Genomic DNA, 19,250 nt, shown 5'->3' on the forward strand with positions numbered 1-19,250 from the left:
TTGTGTGTGTATGTGTGTGTGTGTGTGTGTGTACGTGTGTGTGTGTACGTGTGTGTGTGATAGTGTTGTGCTGTGTGTGTGTGTGTGTGTGTGTGTGTGTGTGTGTGTGTGTGTGTGTGTATACATGTATGTGTGTGTGTGGATATACCTTTATTTAAAAAATGGGGAAGCTGATGACGTCATGGGTAGATGATTAATAAATGACCTGATGCTCGGTACAGACGGTTGCCCAGTTCCGGATCACCTTTTTTAAAGTTCCGCTATACGGAGCCATAATGCAACTGAATGCCCTTTATTGGGTATTGTATTTGGTATTTAGATGTTATCTAGCTGAAAAAGGCTGGATGGTGTAGCCCTTCTACTTAAAGTGTGAAGCCACATTATATGTGGTGCAAATATTTGCTGGAAATGGATCACTTTGCCCGGTTCTGGATCACAACACTCTGTGTGACTTTGGGGTCATTCCTATGGAGTTAAAATTGTCTCATTAATATTTGTAAATGCACACAGGGTGATCTACAAATAATCATTGATTTGCAAATGTGTTCAGATATCCACAAATGCAAATTTCATATTTGTAACTTGTAAATTGGTCTTTGCAAATAATGTTGTATTTGCAAATATAAAACTTAATTTGTAAAAAAAAATTACATTTGTAAAACTGTAAATTGTATTTGTGAATTGAGTTTCAGCATTTGTGGATCACCAATTACATGCATTCATCGCTTTCCTCTGCAACGTCATTTTGAGACATTCTTTTCGCGAACACAGATCCACAAACAAATGCCAACTGATTCACAAATACACACGCACACTGGATATCCACTAGATGGCAGTGTGGTTCCATTCATTGATGTGGCAAGCTGAAACTATATGCTCCCAGATGACTCTTTAATCATGATCGTTACTGAGTATTTAAAATGCTTATCGCAAAGCGTTCTTTTTTTTTTACAACATAATGCAAGTTTTATAAGTCCGCGGACACTGATCTGTGTGTTACAGATACAAATCAGTTTCCTCAGATCCGCGGCGCCTGGCTGTTGCGACAGTTGTTGTAAAGCGGGACTGGTTGGTTGCTGCGGTGACGTTGTGTGGCTCCTGTGCGAAGCTTAGCTAAATGTTGCAACGTTTAGAACTTTCAAGTTTTTAAAATAAGAATTTTGCAGCATGTCTGTGTCACAGAGCACACACAGGCGCAATGCTGTTTAATACGCTTATTTGAACCACTGTGTTAAAGAGTACAACACTAACACCCCCGCCCCCTTTCCCATGATGAAATCCGCAGACACATAATTTTCAAAAATAATTCAGCTTGCTGCTTCAAACTGCACTCAGTCATCATTTGTCTCAACGACAGATATCTGAAGCTTTTGTACAACAATCATTTCCACATAAATTCAGCTAGGGATGCATGATCCACAATTTTTCACTTCCGTTACAATACTACCGATACTGATACTTTTCCGATACAATACCAGAACTCTGTTTGCTTTAATGTTATTATTATTGTTGATTTTATTTGAGGGTTTTCATAAAAAGGAGACCTGAAAGTTCAGCTACAATTTTCCAAAAGATGAAAGTCTAGATTGATGTTTTGGTGAAAGAATTAAGTACTTATTTATTATACTTTTTTATAGCCCTATTTTTTTATAAACTTAAAGAGAAAAGACAGCACTCTCTCTGTCTGTCTCCTTCTCAATTTTCAATTTCAGTGGAGCTTTGTTGATATGGGAGACATATGTTTGCATTGTCAAAGCAAGTGTTAAGAGTAAAAATTAAAAATTAAGTCCTCCGTCTGTCTCTTTTTCTTTCTTGCTGTTTTCGTGCTGCGCATACTTCGAACCTTTTTGAAACAAAAAAAGTAAATGCATCATCAGCGATACTCACGTGCAGGATTTTAATTAGGGATGTTCCGATCATGTGATCGGGAATCGGGCCTGATCACGTGGTTCCAGACTTGATCGAAATCAGACGTTGCATCCCAATCAGGAATCCGATATACGTAGATTTTATTCTCATTATTTTGATCAGCGCTATTTCAAGCTTATTATTGCAGATTAATGGGCCTTTCACACGTCAGAAGCATCAAGAATCGGTCTAAAAAGCATTATTTTCAATGAGACGCATTGCTTTTTAGAGGCGTATGTGTCGCGTCAAAAGCCGAGCTAAAGCGACGCTTCTGATGGGAACGCGCATTGCCGCTTGTCGGCAGGCTGATGTGGTCAAGGTTCAACCCAATTTTTTTTTTTTTTATTGAACAAAAGAAAAAACATAAGTTCAGCCCAATCCAACTTTAGATGCTCTGAACTGTGACGTAGCTTCGCGCTGTCCAATAGGAACTACGTGTCTGGCCAAAACACGGAAGACTAGTGGCAGAAACCACCGATCTGTACAAAAAAACAGAAACGTGTCACACGACTGCTTATTTATAGAGCAGTTTTCTGAAGAAAAATCCTTGGAAATGTTTTTTGTTGTTTGTTACCTCAAAATTTCTGATTACTGTTTAAAAAAGTTTAGAACACTTGTAATTAAAATAGCTAAATAAATCAATAAATAGTTCTTTAGAAACCTTTCATCTGTAAATTAAAACCACCTGTTTCAGATTAGATAATTTCCTGTTTAACATAAGGAACCATGGACATTTATTTTTAGACAAATAAAATAACATGGAAATTTGTACATTTTTTTTTTTTTTTAAATCTGGTAGATTATTACTTGATTGTTCAAGCTTTCTCAAGGAGATGTACACTGCTTAAGTGATAAATCATAAAATGAGGTGATTAAAATGAAAATATTATATATTTAGCATTTGTTCATTGTTCATTCAGTTTTTTAAAGTATCGGATTGGGACTCAGTATCGACAGATACTCAAAATCAGATGACTTGGAATTGGATCGGGGCCAAAAAAAACCTGATCGGGACATCCCTAATTTTAATGGAGACTTTTTTCCACTTTCAGAGGACAGAATCTCTGTTCGGTTTCTCCTCCTCGGCTGCATGCTGAGCTGGCGTTTTAGAGCCTCGGGACAGAGAAGTTGCTAACTTTTTAGCACACATTTTCAGCAACAATTCAGTTCATTTTGTAAAAAATCCATGCTCAACGAACAGACAATTTGAACCCGAGAGCCAGGCAGAAATTTAGAACACTGTAAGAGAGCTCTCTCAAACAGCTTGGCTTCAGAAAACCTCCCCTCATCCCCTCTTCATGCTCTGAAGCAAACAAAGCAGAGAGGAAACAGCTGCAGCTGAGAAGATTCACAGTGACTCTTCTCCAATATCAGAAAATGTCACAGGTTGGATCGGATACATGAATTGCGTTGGTATCAGAAGTTGATCCCGATACCGGATCGGATTGGTCGCAGCCTTAAATTCAGCATTATTTCATCATAAAAGATGGAAGAAGCCATCAGAGCGATGTGGCTACACGGGCTGCTAGCTGTTGCGTTCACCGCGCGTCCGTCATTTCAAAGCGTCACAGAATATTGCCTGGTTTCTGCTTAAAATGGCCTTGTTTAACTGCAGAGACACCTGAATTTAAACAGGATTTTTATTTTTTAGTCTTCCATGAGAGCCTGAGTTTTCAGCTTTAATATGATGCTGTGTAAAATGTTTCAGTGAAGTAACTTATTAACTAATTTATTGTTTGCGTGGTTAACATTCAAAACTGACCATGCATGCCATTTCATTTGTTTATTTTTATTGTTTTGCTGTAAAGATAAAAGAACAGCACCAGACAGAAAGGTGATTAAACACCCACCTGAAATAAATGAATCCCATGACCCCAGCATATTGTAAGAAGCATAAAACAATGAGTTTTCACAGTGTTTTTCTTTTCATCAGTTTGCCGTGTGATTTTATTGTGAAAGACGTGCATGAAACAGGAACTGTTCGGTGACAACAAATTGTTGAACTGCAGAGTTGCCTGGATTTTAACATGTATAAATTTTTGTTAAGCTTCCATGAGAACTGTTCTGTTTTAATATGAACACTGTGCAAAATATTTCAGTGGAGTAAATTATTGGCCGTGTGGTGAAATTTGAAAAGTGACCGTACACGGCACTTTTTTTTTTTCTGTGCCAGAAATCAGCTGACAAGGAACACATTTAACCTCTTAAACCCTAGAGTCCCCAAATTTGGGGACTTGCCCTGTTTTGGAACATTTGAACACTCATAACTAACCAATGCTGACACCAGCATATACTTATTATACACCAAAATGTCAAGCAAAGTCTCCTCTACAAAAGTATCCACTTCAATCACATATCAACTAACCACAGCTGAAATGCCAAGCAAATAAAGACATAAATCGGAATTCATTTTTTGGGGGAAAAAAACAAAACCCTCATTAACTCTTACCAAGTATTAGTTACTTTCAATTTTTTGCATCCTCAACATCCCCTAGGACTCGTCTTTTAGCTGATCCAAACTTTAGCATTTTTGACCTTGTACAAGCTGAGAAATAAATCATAATGTATGGGTATGTGATTTTGGTGAAATAGGCTCTTGGCTACCCCACAGGCCTTAATTAATTGAAATAATATGTATGATAACAAATACATCTGAGAAGAAATTTTGAATATCATGAAAAAAATAGTCACTTATGTCAGGAAGTGAACATTTTCTATATTCTGGAGTCATTATGTACAGTATTGTTCAGAATAATAGTAGTGCTATGTGACTAAAAAGATTAATCCAGGTTTTGAGTATATTTCTTATTGTTACATGGGAAACAAGGCACCAGTAGATTCAGTAGATTCTCACAAATCCAACAAGACCAAGCATTCATGATATGCACACTCTTAAGGCTATGAAATTGGGCTATTAGTAAAAAAAAAAAAAAAGTAGAAAAGGGGGTGTTCACAATGATAGTAGCATCTGCTGTTGACACTACAAACTCAAAACTATTATGTTCAAACTGCTTTTTTAGCAATCCTGTGAATCACTAAACTAGTATTTAGTTGTATAACCACAGTTTTTTCATAATTTCTTCACATCTGCGAGGCATTAATTTTGTTGGTTTGGAGTGTGCTTGGGGTCATTGTCTTGTTGAAACACCCATTTCAAGGGCATGTCCTCTTCAGCATAAGGCAACATGACCTCTTCAAGTATTTTGACATATCCAAACTGATCAATGATGCCTGGTATGTGATATATAGGCCCAACACCATAGTAGGAGAAACATGCCCATAACTGTGGCTTGAATTCAGAGTTTGGGGGTCATCTCACAAACTGTCTGCGGCCCTTGGACCCAAAAAGAACAATTTTACTCTCATCAGTCCACAAAATATTCCTCCATTTCTCTTTAGGCCAGTTGATGTGTTCTTTGGCAAATTGTAACCTCTTCTGCACATGTTTTTTATTTAACAGAGGGAGTTTGCAGGGGGTTCTTGCAAATAAATTAGCTTCACACAGGCATCTTCTAACTGTCACAGCACTTACAGGTAACTCCAGACTGTCTTTGATCATCCTGGAACTGATCAATGGGTGAGCCTTTGCCATTCTGGTTATTTTTCTATCCATTTTGATGGTTGTTTTTCGTTTTCTTCCACGCGTCTCTAGTTTTTTTGTCCATTTTAAAGCATTGGAGATCATTGTAGATGAATAGCCTGTACTTTTTTGCACCTGCGTATAAGTTTTCCCCTCTCCAATCAACTGTTTAATCAAACTACAAACTGAACAATGTCTTGAACGTCCCATTTTCCTCAGGCTTTCAGAGAGAAAAGCATGTTCAACAGGTGCTGGCTTCATCCTTAAATAGGGGACACCTGATTCACACCTGTTTGTTCCACAAAATTGACAAACTCACTGACTGAATGCCACACTACTATTATTGTGAACACCCCTTTTTCTACTTTTTTTTTTTACTAATAGCCCAATTTCATAGCCTTAAGAGTGTGCATATCATGAATGCTTGGTCTTGTTGGATTTGTGAGAACCTACTGAATCTACTGGTACCTTGTTTCCCATGTAACTATAAGAAATATACTCAAAACCTGGATTAATCGTTTTAGTCACATAGCACTACTATTATTCTGAACACTACTGTATAAACCAAAATGTTACCATATTTTATATTTTACTTTTGACAATTGCTGTTCCTGCACAGACAGGTACTAATGTACTGAAAGTGGTATATAAATTAATAAATCTTTGTTGTTCTGCAGTACCCTGTAAAAATGTGCAGAAACAGGAAGCCAACAGCTACAAAGTAATGTAATTTAGTTAACGATAAGAAATGATCGAAACCTATAGTTTATGAACATTGTCATTAGACTGAGAATTTTTGATAAGCTGGAACTTTTAAGTGCCTCAGTGTGTGTTAAGTACAAGCACTTCTCAAAAAGTTAGAATATTGTGAAAAAGGTTTTTCAGTTACTTCTAAAAGTGAAAATGTTATATACATTGGGGCAAATACAAATTGTGCTTTTGAATAACTGACAAAATATTTTAAACTTTCATGATGCTCTACGTTTGACACATTTTCTGCAATTCAATACAGTTTTAAAATGCAAACCACTGAATGGGTTCCAGTCACTCAGTCAGTATTGATGGAATAACGTTTGCATTTGTTTGCATCCTGTCTGTATTAAGGCTAACGATTGTTTTTATTTATGTCATAATTAAATGTTTCACATTCAGACTGTCCAGGAATAAGTTTAAAACTATTTCATTTGTTGCACCTTCCAGAAATAGTCGTAATGTGAATGCAGGTTTCTAGGGGAGTATGAGGAAAATGTTGATGGGGTGGATTAAAATAAAAGAAAAGCAGTAAAAATTTAAAGCTCTAGATTCTCAGGAGTTCAGAAGTGTAATGATATTCATTATTTTGTCCCGAAAAGGCACTAGAAGCTATCTGTAGACAAAAAATGTAATTTTGTTTTTTCTCAAAAACCCCAAGTGTGCAATTGTTACTTTCAGTGTATACGTTTCATTTTAGCTTGTACTCCCTTCCTTATTTATTAACACATTGGATTCTCACCAAATTTGCACCACACATTGGTGTTAGGCCTTGGTAGATTCCGTTACATTTTGGAGGTGATCTGGATCCAGATTCTGCATCAGGATTTCACTCTGTAGTCTTTTAAGGATTACATCAAAACTATTTCACAAATATGACATCATGATGCAAAACCAAAATCAGGAAGACATTTTTTTCAGCATGTGAATTAGATTTTAGATTGCAACATCTTGATCAGTCGGCAATTATTGCATTGTGTTGTGGAATCCGGATCCAGGTAAAGTCCAGGTTACAATGTGAATCACAAATCCTTTATTTTGAGTCCTTGTCAACCCTTTGCAGATATCAGAAATTTCAGATTGCTCTTGTTAGCTCATGTTTTCATGTTTTAACACAGTTTACATTTTGGATTATGTTCATTTATTACAAGATTTTATGCCTTTTGTGACCTCTTGAAGGTTTCATGTTTGAAGTTTACATTGGAGAAACAAGAGCTAAAAAAAAAAAAAAAAAACTTTCAACAAAGGGTATTGCTGGAGGTTTGAGTATTTGGCTTCTGTTAGAGGGCAAAAAAAAGGAGACCAAAACCATAAATATTTGCAGTGTTGGAGGATGTTGAAAATAAATAAGTGTATGGTGCTGACACTACTGACACAAAATGACCAGGAAAGACTAAAATTCTCAAAAGTTAAAGGTGTCTTGATTATCCAGCTTGTTTTTATTGGGAATCGCAGAGAGGCTGTAGGTATTTCTTGATGAAATGTTGAATCCTAGATATGTCTACTGTCTGTTGCATTCTAGCTCTTCACTGATGGCACCACGAACAAGCTGGTGGGCTGCTATGTGGAGGACCGTCCAGAGGACGTGGTCCTGGTACGAGTATATGGCAACAAGACGGAGCTGATAGTGGACCGAGATAATGAGCTCAACAGCTTTCAGGTGCTGTTAAACGAAGGGACGTCTGTGCATTTGTGTCTCCAAGTAAAATAATGTTTCTCTCGTCTGATTCTCACACACTGTGTGTGTGTGTGTGTGTGTGTGTGTGTGTGTGTGTGTGTGTGTGTGTGTGTGTGTGTGTGTGTGTGTGTGTGTGTGTGTGTGTGTGTTTGTTTCACCTGTAGGTGCTGCATGCTAATGGCTGTGCGCCACGCCTCTACTGCTCCTTTCAGAATGGTATCTGTTATGAATTCATGCAAGGAGAAGCTCTTGGCCCGCAGGATGTCAGGGATCCTTCCTTACTCAGGTCAGGACGTGGATACATTTATTTGTGACTGGGGAATGAAAAAGCTCCTGTGACAGACAGGAAAAGAACATGCAGTCTGATGCAGTGTGTAAATGTCTGTTGCTGCTGTCATCCTACGTTCACGTAGGGCTTTATGATGTGACAATGTCATATCGCGATACAAGTCATTTCATATCCTGATATCTCATAGAATACATGTTTTGTGAATTTAATAAATGGTTGACTGAGAAGTTCTGCCTCCAGTTCTGACCCTTCCAGTTTATTTTTGACGTTATTTCAAAAACAAGAAAGACATTGAAGAGAAACTGTTAAAAGAATAATCCTTTACTTATTGACGATTGACGAGAGGGCAACAACTGGTGTAATTATTAGAAAATGGAACAAACACAAGATGACTGTCAATCTTCCTCGGTCTGTCAATCTCGCCTCGTGGGTAAGGATGATTCTGAGAAAGCCCAGATTACGCTGGAGGACCTGGTCAATGATCTGAAGATCATTGAAGCCTGTGTCATTTATACATTGCAGTAGAGGAATATGGTCAGTAATGCTGTTTTTTTTTTCTTCATGATGAAATCTATGCCTGCTTACCTTGCCGTGTTTGTGTTTTGTCTTAGACTGATCGCCAGGGAGATGGCTCGTATCCACGCCATCCATGCACACAACGGCTGCGTCCCTAAACCCAACCTCTGGATCAAGATGCGTAAATACTTTTCTCTTGTGTCCACAGAGTTCACAGAGAAGGCTTCAAATATTAGGTGAGATCAATTGTCCCTGCTGGGTCTCGGTAACGATCAGCTCTTCAGTTGGTGCTCTGACTTTTGGGCTGTAGATGTGATTGATTCACATAGCTCAGCCTAATCAGCCTGAGAGTGAAGAGTTTGACACAGGCAGTAGAACAAACAGCCTCTCATTAAGAAAAGAACATATCTTTTTCTTGTGCCATGGGTTTGAATGTTTTCACAGTTGAAGCTCCCGCTGTTATCAATTAGAAGGGTATGAGCAGTAGCTTCACAAAACTCTTCCTTCAGTCTAGTTTTGCCAGAGCCGCTCACGGCCTTTCATGCTTCTGCATGTCAGTTAATTCAGCACTTTGTTGCCATGCTCCCAGATGCATGCTCATCAGTCTCCTCTAAACGTTACTTTGTACGCCAAATGATGTATTGCTCCCGGTAGGACATTTGGTGCAACCTCTGAGGAACAGCCTTCAAAGCAAAAATGGTCCATTTGGAAGCTTAGTAATGGATCAGTTGAGATGACAACAGTCAACTTTCTTAACATGGCCAGCTGTCCAGCTGCACCTGATACCTTTGTTTTGATGGCTATTAAATTAATTCCAGTATGTGGCTTATATAACTGTAACAATAATGGCAGACTGGATTAGGGAGTCTGAGGCATGCAGACGACGAGCAGATGTTTGCCTTTTATCTTCGTATCAGGTCACTTTATGGTCTTCCTTAGTAACACAAACATCTAGAATGTTCTGGTTAGTGTCACTAAAATGTACACTCATTGAATGCAGAGAAAGAGATGCAGCGACGTTAACAGGTAGGGCTGTATAATACGAAGAAAATGTTGAAACTTGATAAACTATTGAAAGCTGTGATAATGATAACTGACACTTCAGAGATAAGGTGGGTAACAGCGGAGTGTCTCCAAGTGTAAGTACGGCTATTTTTGATATGACCTTGCTTACAGATGTTAAGTTTTCATCTTTATGCCTATGTAGTTGTAAAGGCTTGTTGCATTTCTCTTCATGTTCCCACATTTACTAAATGTTTTGTATGGTACCTGGTTCTGTAATTGGGGATCTTGTTTAAAGTAGAAGCACTGGCTCAACTGTTTAAGGACCCATCTGTGGACTCGTTCCTCCTGCTCTGGCCTTCAGGCTTTCAGCCCATGGCTAGTCGTCTTTGTTTTTTTTAACTAACAGTAACAACTGGCTCTGCTTTTCCCTAGTCCCTAACAAGGTTCTCACTCACACCACTTTTTTTCTGCCTATCGATTAACTTTCAGCTCCATACTTTATAGAATGCATTGTAAATACTGCGATGGTACAGCATCAGTGTTCAGTTTTCATGAGTCTAGATGCTGCCATCTTGTGCCCGTAGATGAATTTTTATTTTTGACATAAGTTGCCGGACCAGCCATACAACCAAATAAAATTTGACTTACAGTCTGAAAAATATGCTATACTATGTTGGTGGTCATTACGGGTGTAATGATGCATCATGAATTGTGATAATCGTATCCTGAAGCCTGTATCACATTTTTATTAATGTGTATCATGATACCATGAAAAGTTAGTAACTACAGAAAAGAAATAACCTCTTTGAGAAGAATCAGTTTGGTCATCCGTGGGAGGCTCAGAGTAGAGTCGCTGCTCCTTTGCATTGAAAGGAGCCAGCTGAGATGGTTCGGGCATCTGGTAAGGATGTCGCCTGGGTGCCTCCCGAAGGAGGTGTTCCAGGCACGTCTATCTGGGAGGAGACCCCGGGGAAGACCCAGGACTAGGTGGAGAGATTATATCTCCACACTGGCTTGGGAACTCCTGGGAATCCCCCAGTCAGAAGTGGTCAATTTGGCATGTGAAAGGGAAGTCTGGGGTCCCCTGCTGGAGCTGTTACCCCCGTGAACCGAACCAGGAAAAGCGGTTAAAGATGAGATGAGAAGAATCATAAACATTTTATAAAATGTATAGTACACAGTTTGACATCAAGGATTACAATTTTTTTTTTCTTTACTACAAAATACATTTTTTAAAATATTCACCATAGATTACTTTGTACATAATTAGTGTAAACAGTTTTGTGATATGTATTGAATTTTTTTTACTTCAGAATACATTTTGTGAAATATTCACCATAGATTACTTTGTACATAATTAGTCTAAACAGTTGTGTGCTATGTATTGAATCGTGGTAAGTGTATCATGATATGTGGGTGATTCTTAGACTACGGGCACTTATTATGTCCTTTGATCATATTGTATGAAAAACAGAAAAAAGGGGAAATTTCACACTTTTATAGTTATCTTTACAATGAAAGTGTTTTAAGAAATTTGTTCTAGTAGTCTATGATGACTTTTTCACCTTTTTTCAGCATCATTATATGCAAATATTGCCGTTTTGTGCTTGTCCCACACCCAGACTTTTGATCTTCAGTGATAAAAATGAATGGTAAAAAAATGTTTTTTTCTAATGTTTTAAAATATCTCTGAATAAAATATCAGTAAAATAATCAAAACATAATTGGGGTATTCAGTGTCCTACAACTGTTGTGATTTTTTTTTTTTAACAAAATGTAGTTGTCCCACACTATTGCCGTAATTTCCACCACAACACTATAATGTCCCTTTAAACAGTTTGTATGAAAGATTGTTTGGGTAGTTTCTATGGAGATAAACAGTGACATCAGAGCACATGTATATAGCGCCAAATCACAACAAACAGTTGCCCCAAGGCGCTTTATATTGTAAGGCAATGGTGTGGTGGAAATTACATTTACAAGGCCAATAGTGCCCGTAGTTAAAGAATCACCTATGTATTGTATCATGGAGTTAGTATATCATTACACCCCCTAGTGGCCAGCTGCCTGTCTGCAGCTGGTCTGCAGACAGGCACTGAGTGCTGTACTGAGTCATGGCAGAGTGTCTGTCTGCTGCCCGGTGAATTGTGGCCTTCATCGTGGTTGTTTTCAGGTTCTGCTACTGTTCTGTTCAAGACTTCCCTGGATAAGGTTGTAGAGTCCAGCAACTTGGGTGTCTTTGCCAAAATTTCACCGACCGTGACTTTGCTGATGATGCTGTGATCTTTGTAGAATTAATGGATGCCCTAATTACATCATATGAAAAGATGAGTCAACCTGTGTGTGGTGTCAGCTTTGCAATGGTCTTGGATCAACGCTAAGGATCAAGAGTTTCAGTGACTTCCTGGACTCTGTCACTAGTGTGTTTATTTTTCAAAGATGCTGAAGGAGAAAGATGATTTCAGCCCAACATTTGTGCCTCTGACACCCAGCCCAAGCACATGTTCGCTGATCTTTCTGTTTGGAAATCTGTGATTCTGAGAAAGATGAGTTTTCATCATTTTTTTTTTTTTTTTTTTTTAAACAAGCACCACACCTTTCCAGAGCACATCAGTGTATCCACAGCTAAAAGATAGGGCTGCAACGTAGCTTATCCTGTTTTACAGTAAACACTGGCTGCTGTAGTCACATTTTTTTTAACATAGATGTTTACTGTATATTCAGGAGAGGGAAAAATTACCAGGATTAGCTGTGCATGATGAAGCTCTAGCTTTTTGGTAAGGACTGCAAGAAGCCTTGCTTTGTTTTAATTTTTTAATGTGACAAGAAAGTGATTCCACAAGCTGCTAAACTCTTAAAACAACAAAACAAAAATCCCTGCAGGTATGTTACACTCTGCTCATATCGTTGTACCAACTGTGACTTCATTAGGTCAGTGTTATCATGGCCCCGTCCATGATTTGCCATCATAAAGATAAAATTCATTCAGCCCAGTGAAGAGGAATAAACCAATAGGAATCTGTTTGATGTCTGAAATTACAATCAGCTCAGAAATGTTTGAAACAAACAGGATTTCGTGGATCAGTGGTATACTATCGGAGCTGTAGACGGGGTGAGAAGGAAAGGACTGATTTTTGTCAGGCTGAGAAAAGAGGCCACAGGCTTAAGGAAAAGTAGCTCCAAGGTGAGGGTGTGTCCTCCCCTCCCTCCCTCTGTGAGCTCCTCCTTCAGGCTCACCGTGGTTTAAACTCCATAATCCAGTTACACGTGGCCCAGGACCATGTGATCGACATCGAGCTGTGGTCGGTTGAGACATTAACTCAGTGACTTTCTCCTCTCAGCACTAATACCTTTTCAGAGTGACACACTGATACTCGTGTGTGACAGCACTCAGCATGGGATCCAAACGGGTCAACCCAATTAATCTGTGGGTTATACATGGGTTAGGTGTCTGATCCTTATTATGACTAAGAGTTTGATGTTGGTGAGTGGCACTGCGCTGTACTGCCAAGTCATTATCTGTGCAGATAAATGACCTTACAACAACATCAGACATTCAAGTGTCTGAACACTGATGATCAAGCAATAAGTGTGACTTAAGTTTCTATTTATTTACTTTTTGTTTCATCTGAGATATATCTTCTATAAAGATAATTCATACCATATTAATGTTGTTCTTCTGTATAAAAGCTGCATTCTGCTAAAATAGAGCTTGTTCTTGTCTAGAATCTTTTGCTAAAGATTTTTTCTTCTGTAGTGGGTGTTCAGCTGACACTTGACCCCAACGTCACTCCCCTTTTAAAATTGTGAATAAAATCATTGAGTTTCAGGTCTAATACAGTGAGGCAAATAAGTACACTGAACAAATATATAAATGCAACACTTTTGTTTTTGCTCCAATTTTTCATGAGCTGAACTCAAAGATCTAAAACATGTTCTATGTGCACAAAAGACCTATTTCTCTCAAATATTGTTCACACATCTGTCTAAATCTGTGTTAGTGAGCACTTCTCCTGTGCTGAGATAATCCATCCCACCTCACAGGTGTGGCAGATCAAGATGCTGATTGGGCAGCATGATTATTGCACAGCTGTGCCTTAGGCTGGCGTGTGTGCGTGCGTGAGCCATCACTGTAAAGCACTTTGACCAAGAACTATATAAATGCATTATATTTTCCACTTTATGGGTCAAAAATAGTAAAAGCACATATACAAATGTGAGTGCTGTGTAATTGCTAAGTTGTAGCATAACAAGAGTGAATAATATCACACTTTCTGGGGGCTGTTGGGGGCAGTTCTATTTGTAGTTACATAAATAATACTATATGCATGTTGTGATATTTTCAGGCTCTGTGTCTTCATGTAGTGATAATCATAAACACACTGTGATCACATCCCAGATCTCAAGTCTGCATGACACACAGCTCTGTAGCCATGGAGACAAACTCACAGCAGTACCGGGATTGTCCACTGAGACTTTGTTTCTGTGGAACAGTCCACAGAGCCAGTGTGTTGTCTGTGCATGCCACGCTCACTTGTTTTGATGTTATTTATTCACGTTGTTTGTGTCTGATTTGCCCAAAAACTCAGAGAAAGTGCTGTCTTTCTGCTGGGGACAGATGAGGACTTTCCCCAGATGTAGAAAAATTGTTTCATATGCATCATAGTTTAACCCTTTAGCGCCCACCCTCAACAAGACTGCGCTGCCCAGTAAACATGGACAAACTGTCAACATTCACTGGAGCTGCCACCAAAAAAAAACCAGCAAACTGAGCATCAGTCTGTGATGGGGAACAGCTGATGTTTTGTCTTTATCCTTTTGCTGCTTCTCCTGTTCAGAATCCAACAGGAAGTGCCCAGCAAAACAGTGCTGGAGCAGGAGATGGTGTGGATGAAAGAACATCTCTCCACTCTGGGTTCTCCTGTAGTTCTGTGTCACAATGACCTGCTCTGCAAGAACATCATCCACAACACCAAGGAGGGTAGGTGTCTTCTCAGGACTGTGACATCCTCATTCTATTAAGCTCTTACTTGGAAGCATCTGTTTTAGTAGGTCCATGAATGTAGGAGCTGAAATAACTTATTTTTGGATTGGAATAAATAAATAAATACATCTTTTTTTTTTTTCTTTTTTTTTTTGGCAGAATGGAAAAATAAAACTTTAGAACCATCTTTTTATTATGATAAATTGAAATGGGGCAACAGGGGCAGCAATGATGTTATATTTTACAGAATGATGATCTTATATTTTACAGAAAATTAACCTTTTAAATATAAAATAAATATTTCTAAATAATAAAGTAATTTATTAATTTGGAGGGAGTTTTTATAACCATGTCAAAACAAATGGAAGCAATTGGCCAAATGTGGCCCATGGGCTCCGTCAGTAGGGTTTCTTTGTGTGTGTGTTTTCACTCAGGCCACGTTCGCTTCATTGACTATGAATACTCCAGCTACAACTACCAGGCCTTTGATATTGGAAACCACTTCAATGAGTTTGCAGGTTTGTGTGATCCATAGGCCAAAGTTCTGGTTCCGTCCATGCAGTGTGACTCACCGCTTGCATTTACTCGCGCTCTCTTGTGTGAATAGGCATGATGGACCCGGACTTCGGACTCTATCCCAGTCAGGAGATGCAGATGGTTTGGCTGAGAGTTTACCTGCAGGCCTACAAACTTTTCACCAAGAAAACAGACGAGGTCAGCGACAGAGAGTTGGAGACGCTCTACGTGCAGGTCAACAAGTTTGCTTTGGTGAGAGGAATACACAAGCAGAAGCACACACGCTGTGCATGTCATGATTTAACATAATTGTTATTTGACTCTTCTTATAGAAGTGGTTTTTTTTGTTTGTTTGTTTTTTTTATTGTTGTTTACGCATCAACAACACCAGATCAAATTCCTTGTTTGTGAGAACTTACTTGTCAATAAATTGATTCTGATTCTTTTTTTTTTTTTTTTTTCCCTCCTCTCAGGCTTCTCACTTTTTCTGGGGATTTTGGGCTCTTATCCAGGCCAAATACTCCTCCATTGATTTTGACTTCCTCGGGTAGGTGTGTGTGTGTATGTGTGTGTATGTGTGCGTGCAATTTATTGTTTTTTGTACAACAGTATTTAGAACCTTTTCTACACACAGTTTGGTCCATGTGGACCCTGGTGTTTAAGGGAGGAGTCACTTCAGAAGTTGCTGTTTGTAGGAGGGGCTTAGTCAGGGCATTTTTTTTTTTTTGTACCAGCTGTCAGGTCTGCTCCTGTTCTGCCTGGTTTTCCAAGAACACATTCTCTTTCCTTCTTTTTGTGTCATCCTACATAGTGACTCTTGCAGTGTTCTTGTTTGTTTATTTAATCAGTCATCAAACAGGTAGAATGTGATTGAGATAAATGTGGAATGGTGGCTGACTGTTTTGTGAGGGTGATTTCAGCATGGCTCGTTGTAAAGCCCTAGTCACACTGACTGATCACAGAACAATATGAGGGGCTGACATTATAAGATTGTTAGTTTTTGTCTCACAAAAGTCCTTTTCCCATCTGCAAAATGAGTTCCTCGTCAGCTGATGTTTGCCAGAAAGTTTTGTTCATGTTCAAAACTTTGAACATAGGTCAGGCAGAGAACTTTCCTGCTGCCTGCACATTTGTATGCCACTTTGTCCTCTGCTTGTTTTTTTACTGATCATGCAGCTGTCCAGTGGTTCATTCTGGGTTTGGCTGTCTGTATGTGAGGAGGTGTGGTGCAGTTGTTTGATGTTTTAGTGCACGAACAGTGAGGAAATATGACATCATGCATTCAGACCACAGCAGACTCCACTCAAATCCAGCGTAAATGTCTATAAACTGGCAAAATCCTGCTCAGTGCAGAGCTCAGTGGAAGTGTGGTGTCATCTGTCTATTAGCACCCCAACTTTACAGGAGACGGACAGTATATTTAAATGGAGCAAAAGGATTGGTTGTGTATCAGTCGTAGTGTGACACAGCCATAAAATAAGTGAAAGTAAAACTGCCTGTTTAGGCCCATTTCGTTTGCAGTGGCACTTTGTGTAAAATGTGTGTGACTGTGAGCTTTGTTTTATTGCCACTGACTGCTCCCGTTTGTTGCTTTCTTGCAGTTATGCTGTACTGCGTTTCAACCAGTACTTCCAAACCAAACCTGTGGTGATGGCCCTGCAGATCCCAGAGTGAGAGCTGGGTTTTGCGAAGAGGTTCGAGGACACCACGGGGTCTCGGTCAGCCTGTCGGCTTCCTTTTTGCAACCTGCACAATAACTACGTCATTCCTTCACACCTTAGCTCATGTCTGTCCAGATCTAACCAGAGATTTGCCAAAGCTTCCTGGCCTGTGTGCGTGTTGTAAATTTATGTGGTGAAAGACAATGGATGTTTTTCTGCCCGTTGTAGCCCAGTCAGCACAGTGGTCTGTCACTGGCGTCACCACACAGATTGAGCATTTAGATTTTTCCTGCGTTCCTTCTCCATCTGTTGGTGCTAACTGTTGTGCTTCCCAGAGATCACCTGCCCCGTCAGATTCTTCTCTGGGGGCAGTTTCACTTCTAACTGTTCTGAACAGCAAACTGCTGCTGCTAGAAGTCGTCGCACACTTTCCTAAGTGCTGATGGACTTTTCCTGTGGAAGAACCCGTCAGACACAGAGTGTGACAGTGAAACGCTCCAATCACAATTGTGTTGTAGCAATTGGTGATAGAAAGTAGCGAAATGTGCGTTTTTATGTACTTATGAAACATACCAGATTTTGGTTTGTGTGTGTGTGTAACATCTCAGGTGCAAAATGTGGTCAGTTTTACTGGTGGTGGTGGTGGTGAGGGGCATCATTAGCTGAAATCTCTTCGTTTTTCCACCTTCTCGACTTTTACGGCTACACTGAACACTGCGCTTCATTAAACTTTCCAAACCACATTACAACCTCAATCACCCTGTCATTCTGTCTCCACCACCACACACACACATACGTGAGCACACAAGCACAGTTCTGTCATTTTGTTTGACATCAGTGAGTCTGAGCCAGTCACACCTGATCCACAGGCGCTGATTAACTGCACACTGAAAGAATTTTCACAATCCAACATTTTGCTGAATAACTGATTACTATGTGATTTCACTGGAGTTAGTCAGGTCTGTAAGTACTTGAACAGTAACACATTTGTCATTTTCCCATCTCTCCACCATGGCACTGAGCTGAAATGAAGCAATCGCATGTCATGGTGCAGGTGTTTAGCTTTGATTCAAGGGGATTAGCAAAAATACAGTGTTATCCATTGAGGAACAAGCAACATAGACTCTGAGCTTAACTGTAGCTTTGAACATGTAATTTAAGAAGTTTGATCATCTTTTATTCACTTGTTTTACTAAGTTTCAACACCAGAGGGCACAAATCATCTAGAACATTTTGAATCTGTTTCTGGCATATTAAAGCTCAATTGAGCCCAGGTTGTGAGGTCGTCTTCTTGATGTGGACCCCTGAACAGTGTTCAGATGGCAGGTTTTGAAACATTCCAGATAAATGTTTGTAGTTGGCCATTGCTAATGTACAGCACAGATGAAAGGTTTTTGCAAAATCCCCAGCCACACGTTCTATCAATACTTTAATTCTGGTCTTACCTTCATTTTCTGTTGTGTAGTTTGTCCCGGATTTGCCCACATAGGGGCATCATGTTCATTCTTGTGATGCTTGTGTGTTTAATTGAAATCCAAGTCCTATTCAGTGAATTGGAAGTTTTTACATATCATTCTCTATCCTGTCTTCTCAAGAATAAAAAAAAAACTGAAAAAGTGAATAGTATTTGCAGAAATTCTTATTGGTGTGTGATGTTGCTTATGAAAATGGAGGTGCTGTGTATACTGACAGCTGCAGTTCCTTCATGGTTAATGTGATCGATTTGTTAAACCCTTGAATTAAAGTAGAGAAGCTTGCATCTTCGACTGGACTGGATTGCTTGACGTGAGGACGTTTCGCTTCAAATCGCAGAAGCTTCCTCAGCTAAACTTCTTGCTCTGGTAGTCTGACTTCTGTCTGACCCTTGTCGAGAAGAACAAACAGAAGCCATAAAAGCTGGCGTTTTAAACCTAACCAGACGCCTCCTACCGAGAGGCAGACTGCTATTGGCCAGTGATTTAAACAGTTGCTTTAATTAGCACATATTGTGCTCTAGTTAGCACCCTCCTAATGACAGGGTAGCTGTCCCTCCTAACGATGGGACTGACGCCTCTCCTGATGACGCCTCTTCTGTTTGTTCTTCTCGACAAGGGTCAGACAGAAGTCACACTACCAGAGCAAGAAGTTTAGCTGAGGAAGCCTCTGCAATTTGAAGCGAAACGTCCTCGCGTCAAGCAACCCAGTCCAGTCAAAGATTCAAGCTTCTCTACTATGGAAACCACCTGGACATCTAAGAGCCTACACAGAAACCTTGAATTAAAGCCGAAAGTCGACACTACAAGCAGAAAATCACAAATATAACATGCCCAAATACTTCCTGACTACACATCAGTACTGGTTTTAAGAGGAAGTAATGTCTTTGT

General features: G+C 39.4%; 1 protein-coding gene across 1 annotated transcript in view; it reads left to right on the forward strand.

The window, feature by feature from the left end:
• Positions 1–18,508, forward strand: part of etnk2 (ethanolamine kinase 2) — a 19,275-nt gene extending 767 nt beyond the window's left edge. The window contains exons 2-9 of the mRNA XM_034167404.1: positions 7,761–7,898; positions 8,081–8,202; positions 8,817–8,957; positions 14,565–14,707; positions 15,145–15,228; positions 15,318–15,478; positions 15,700–15,773; positions 16,828–18,508. Coding sequence (XP_034023295.1) covers positions 7,761–7,898; positions 8,081–8,202; positions 8,817–8,957; positions 14,565–14,707; positions 15,145–15,228; positions 15,318–15,478; positions 15,700–15,773; positions 16,828–16,900 — 936 coding nt within the window. The 3' untranslated portion in view covers positions 16,901–18,508. The remainder of the gene's footprint in view (positions 1–7,760; positions 7,899–8,080; positions 8,203–8,816; positions 8,958–14,564; positions 14,708–15,144; positions 15,229–15,317; positions 15,479–15,699; positions 15,774–16,827) is intronic.
• The last annotated feature ends 742 nt before the right edge of the window (positions 18,509–19,250 follow it).

Source organism: Thalassophryne amazonica, chromosome 3 (genome assembly GCF_902500255.1).
Source record: "Thalassophryne amazonica chromosome 3, fThaAma1.1, whole genome shotgun sequence".
NCBI classification, from domain to species: domain Eukaryota; kingdom Metazoa; phylum Chordata; class Actinopteri; order Batrachoidiformes; family Batrachoididae; genus Thalassophryne; species Thalassophryne amazonica.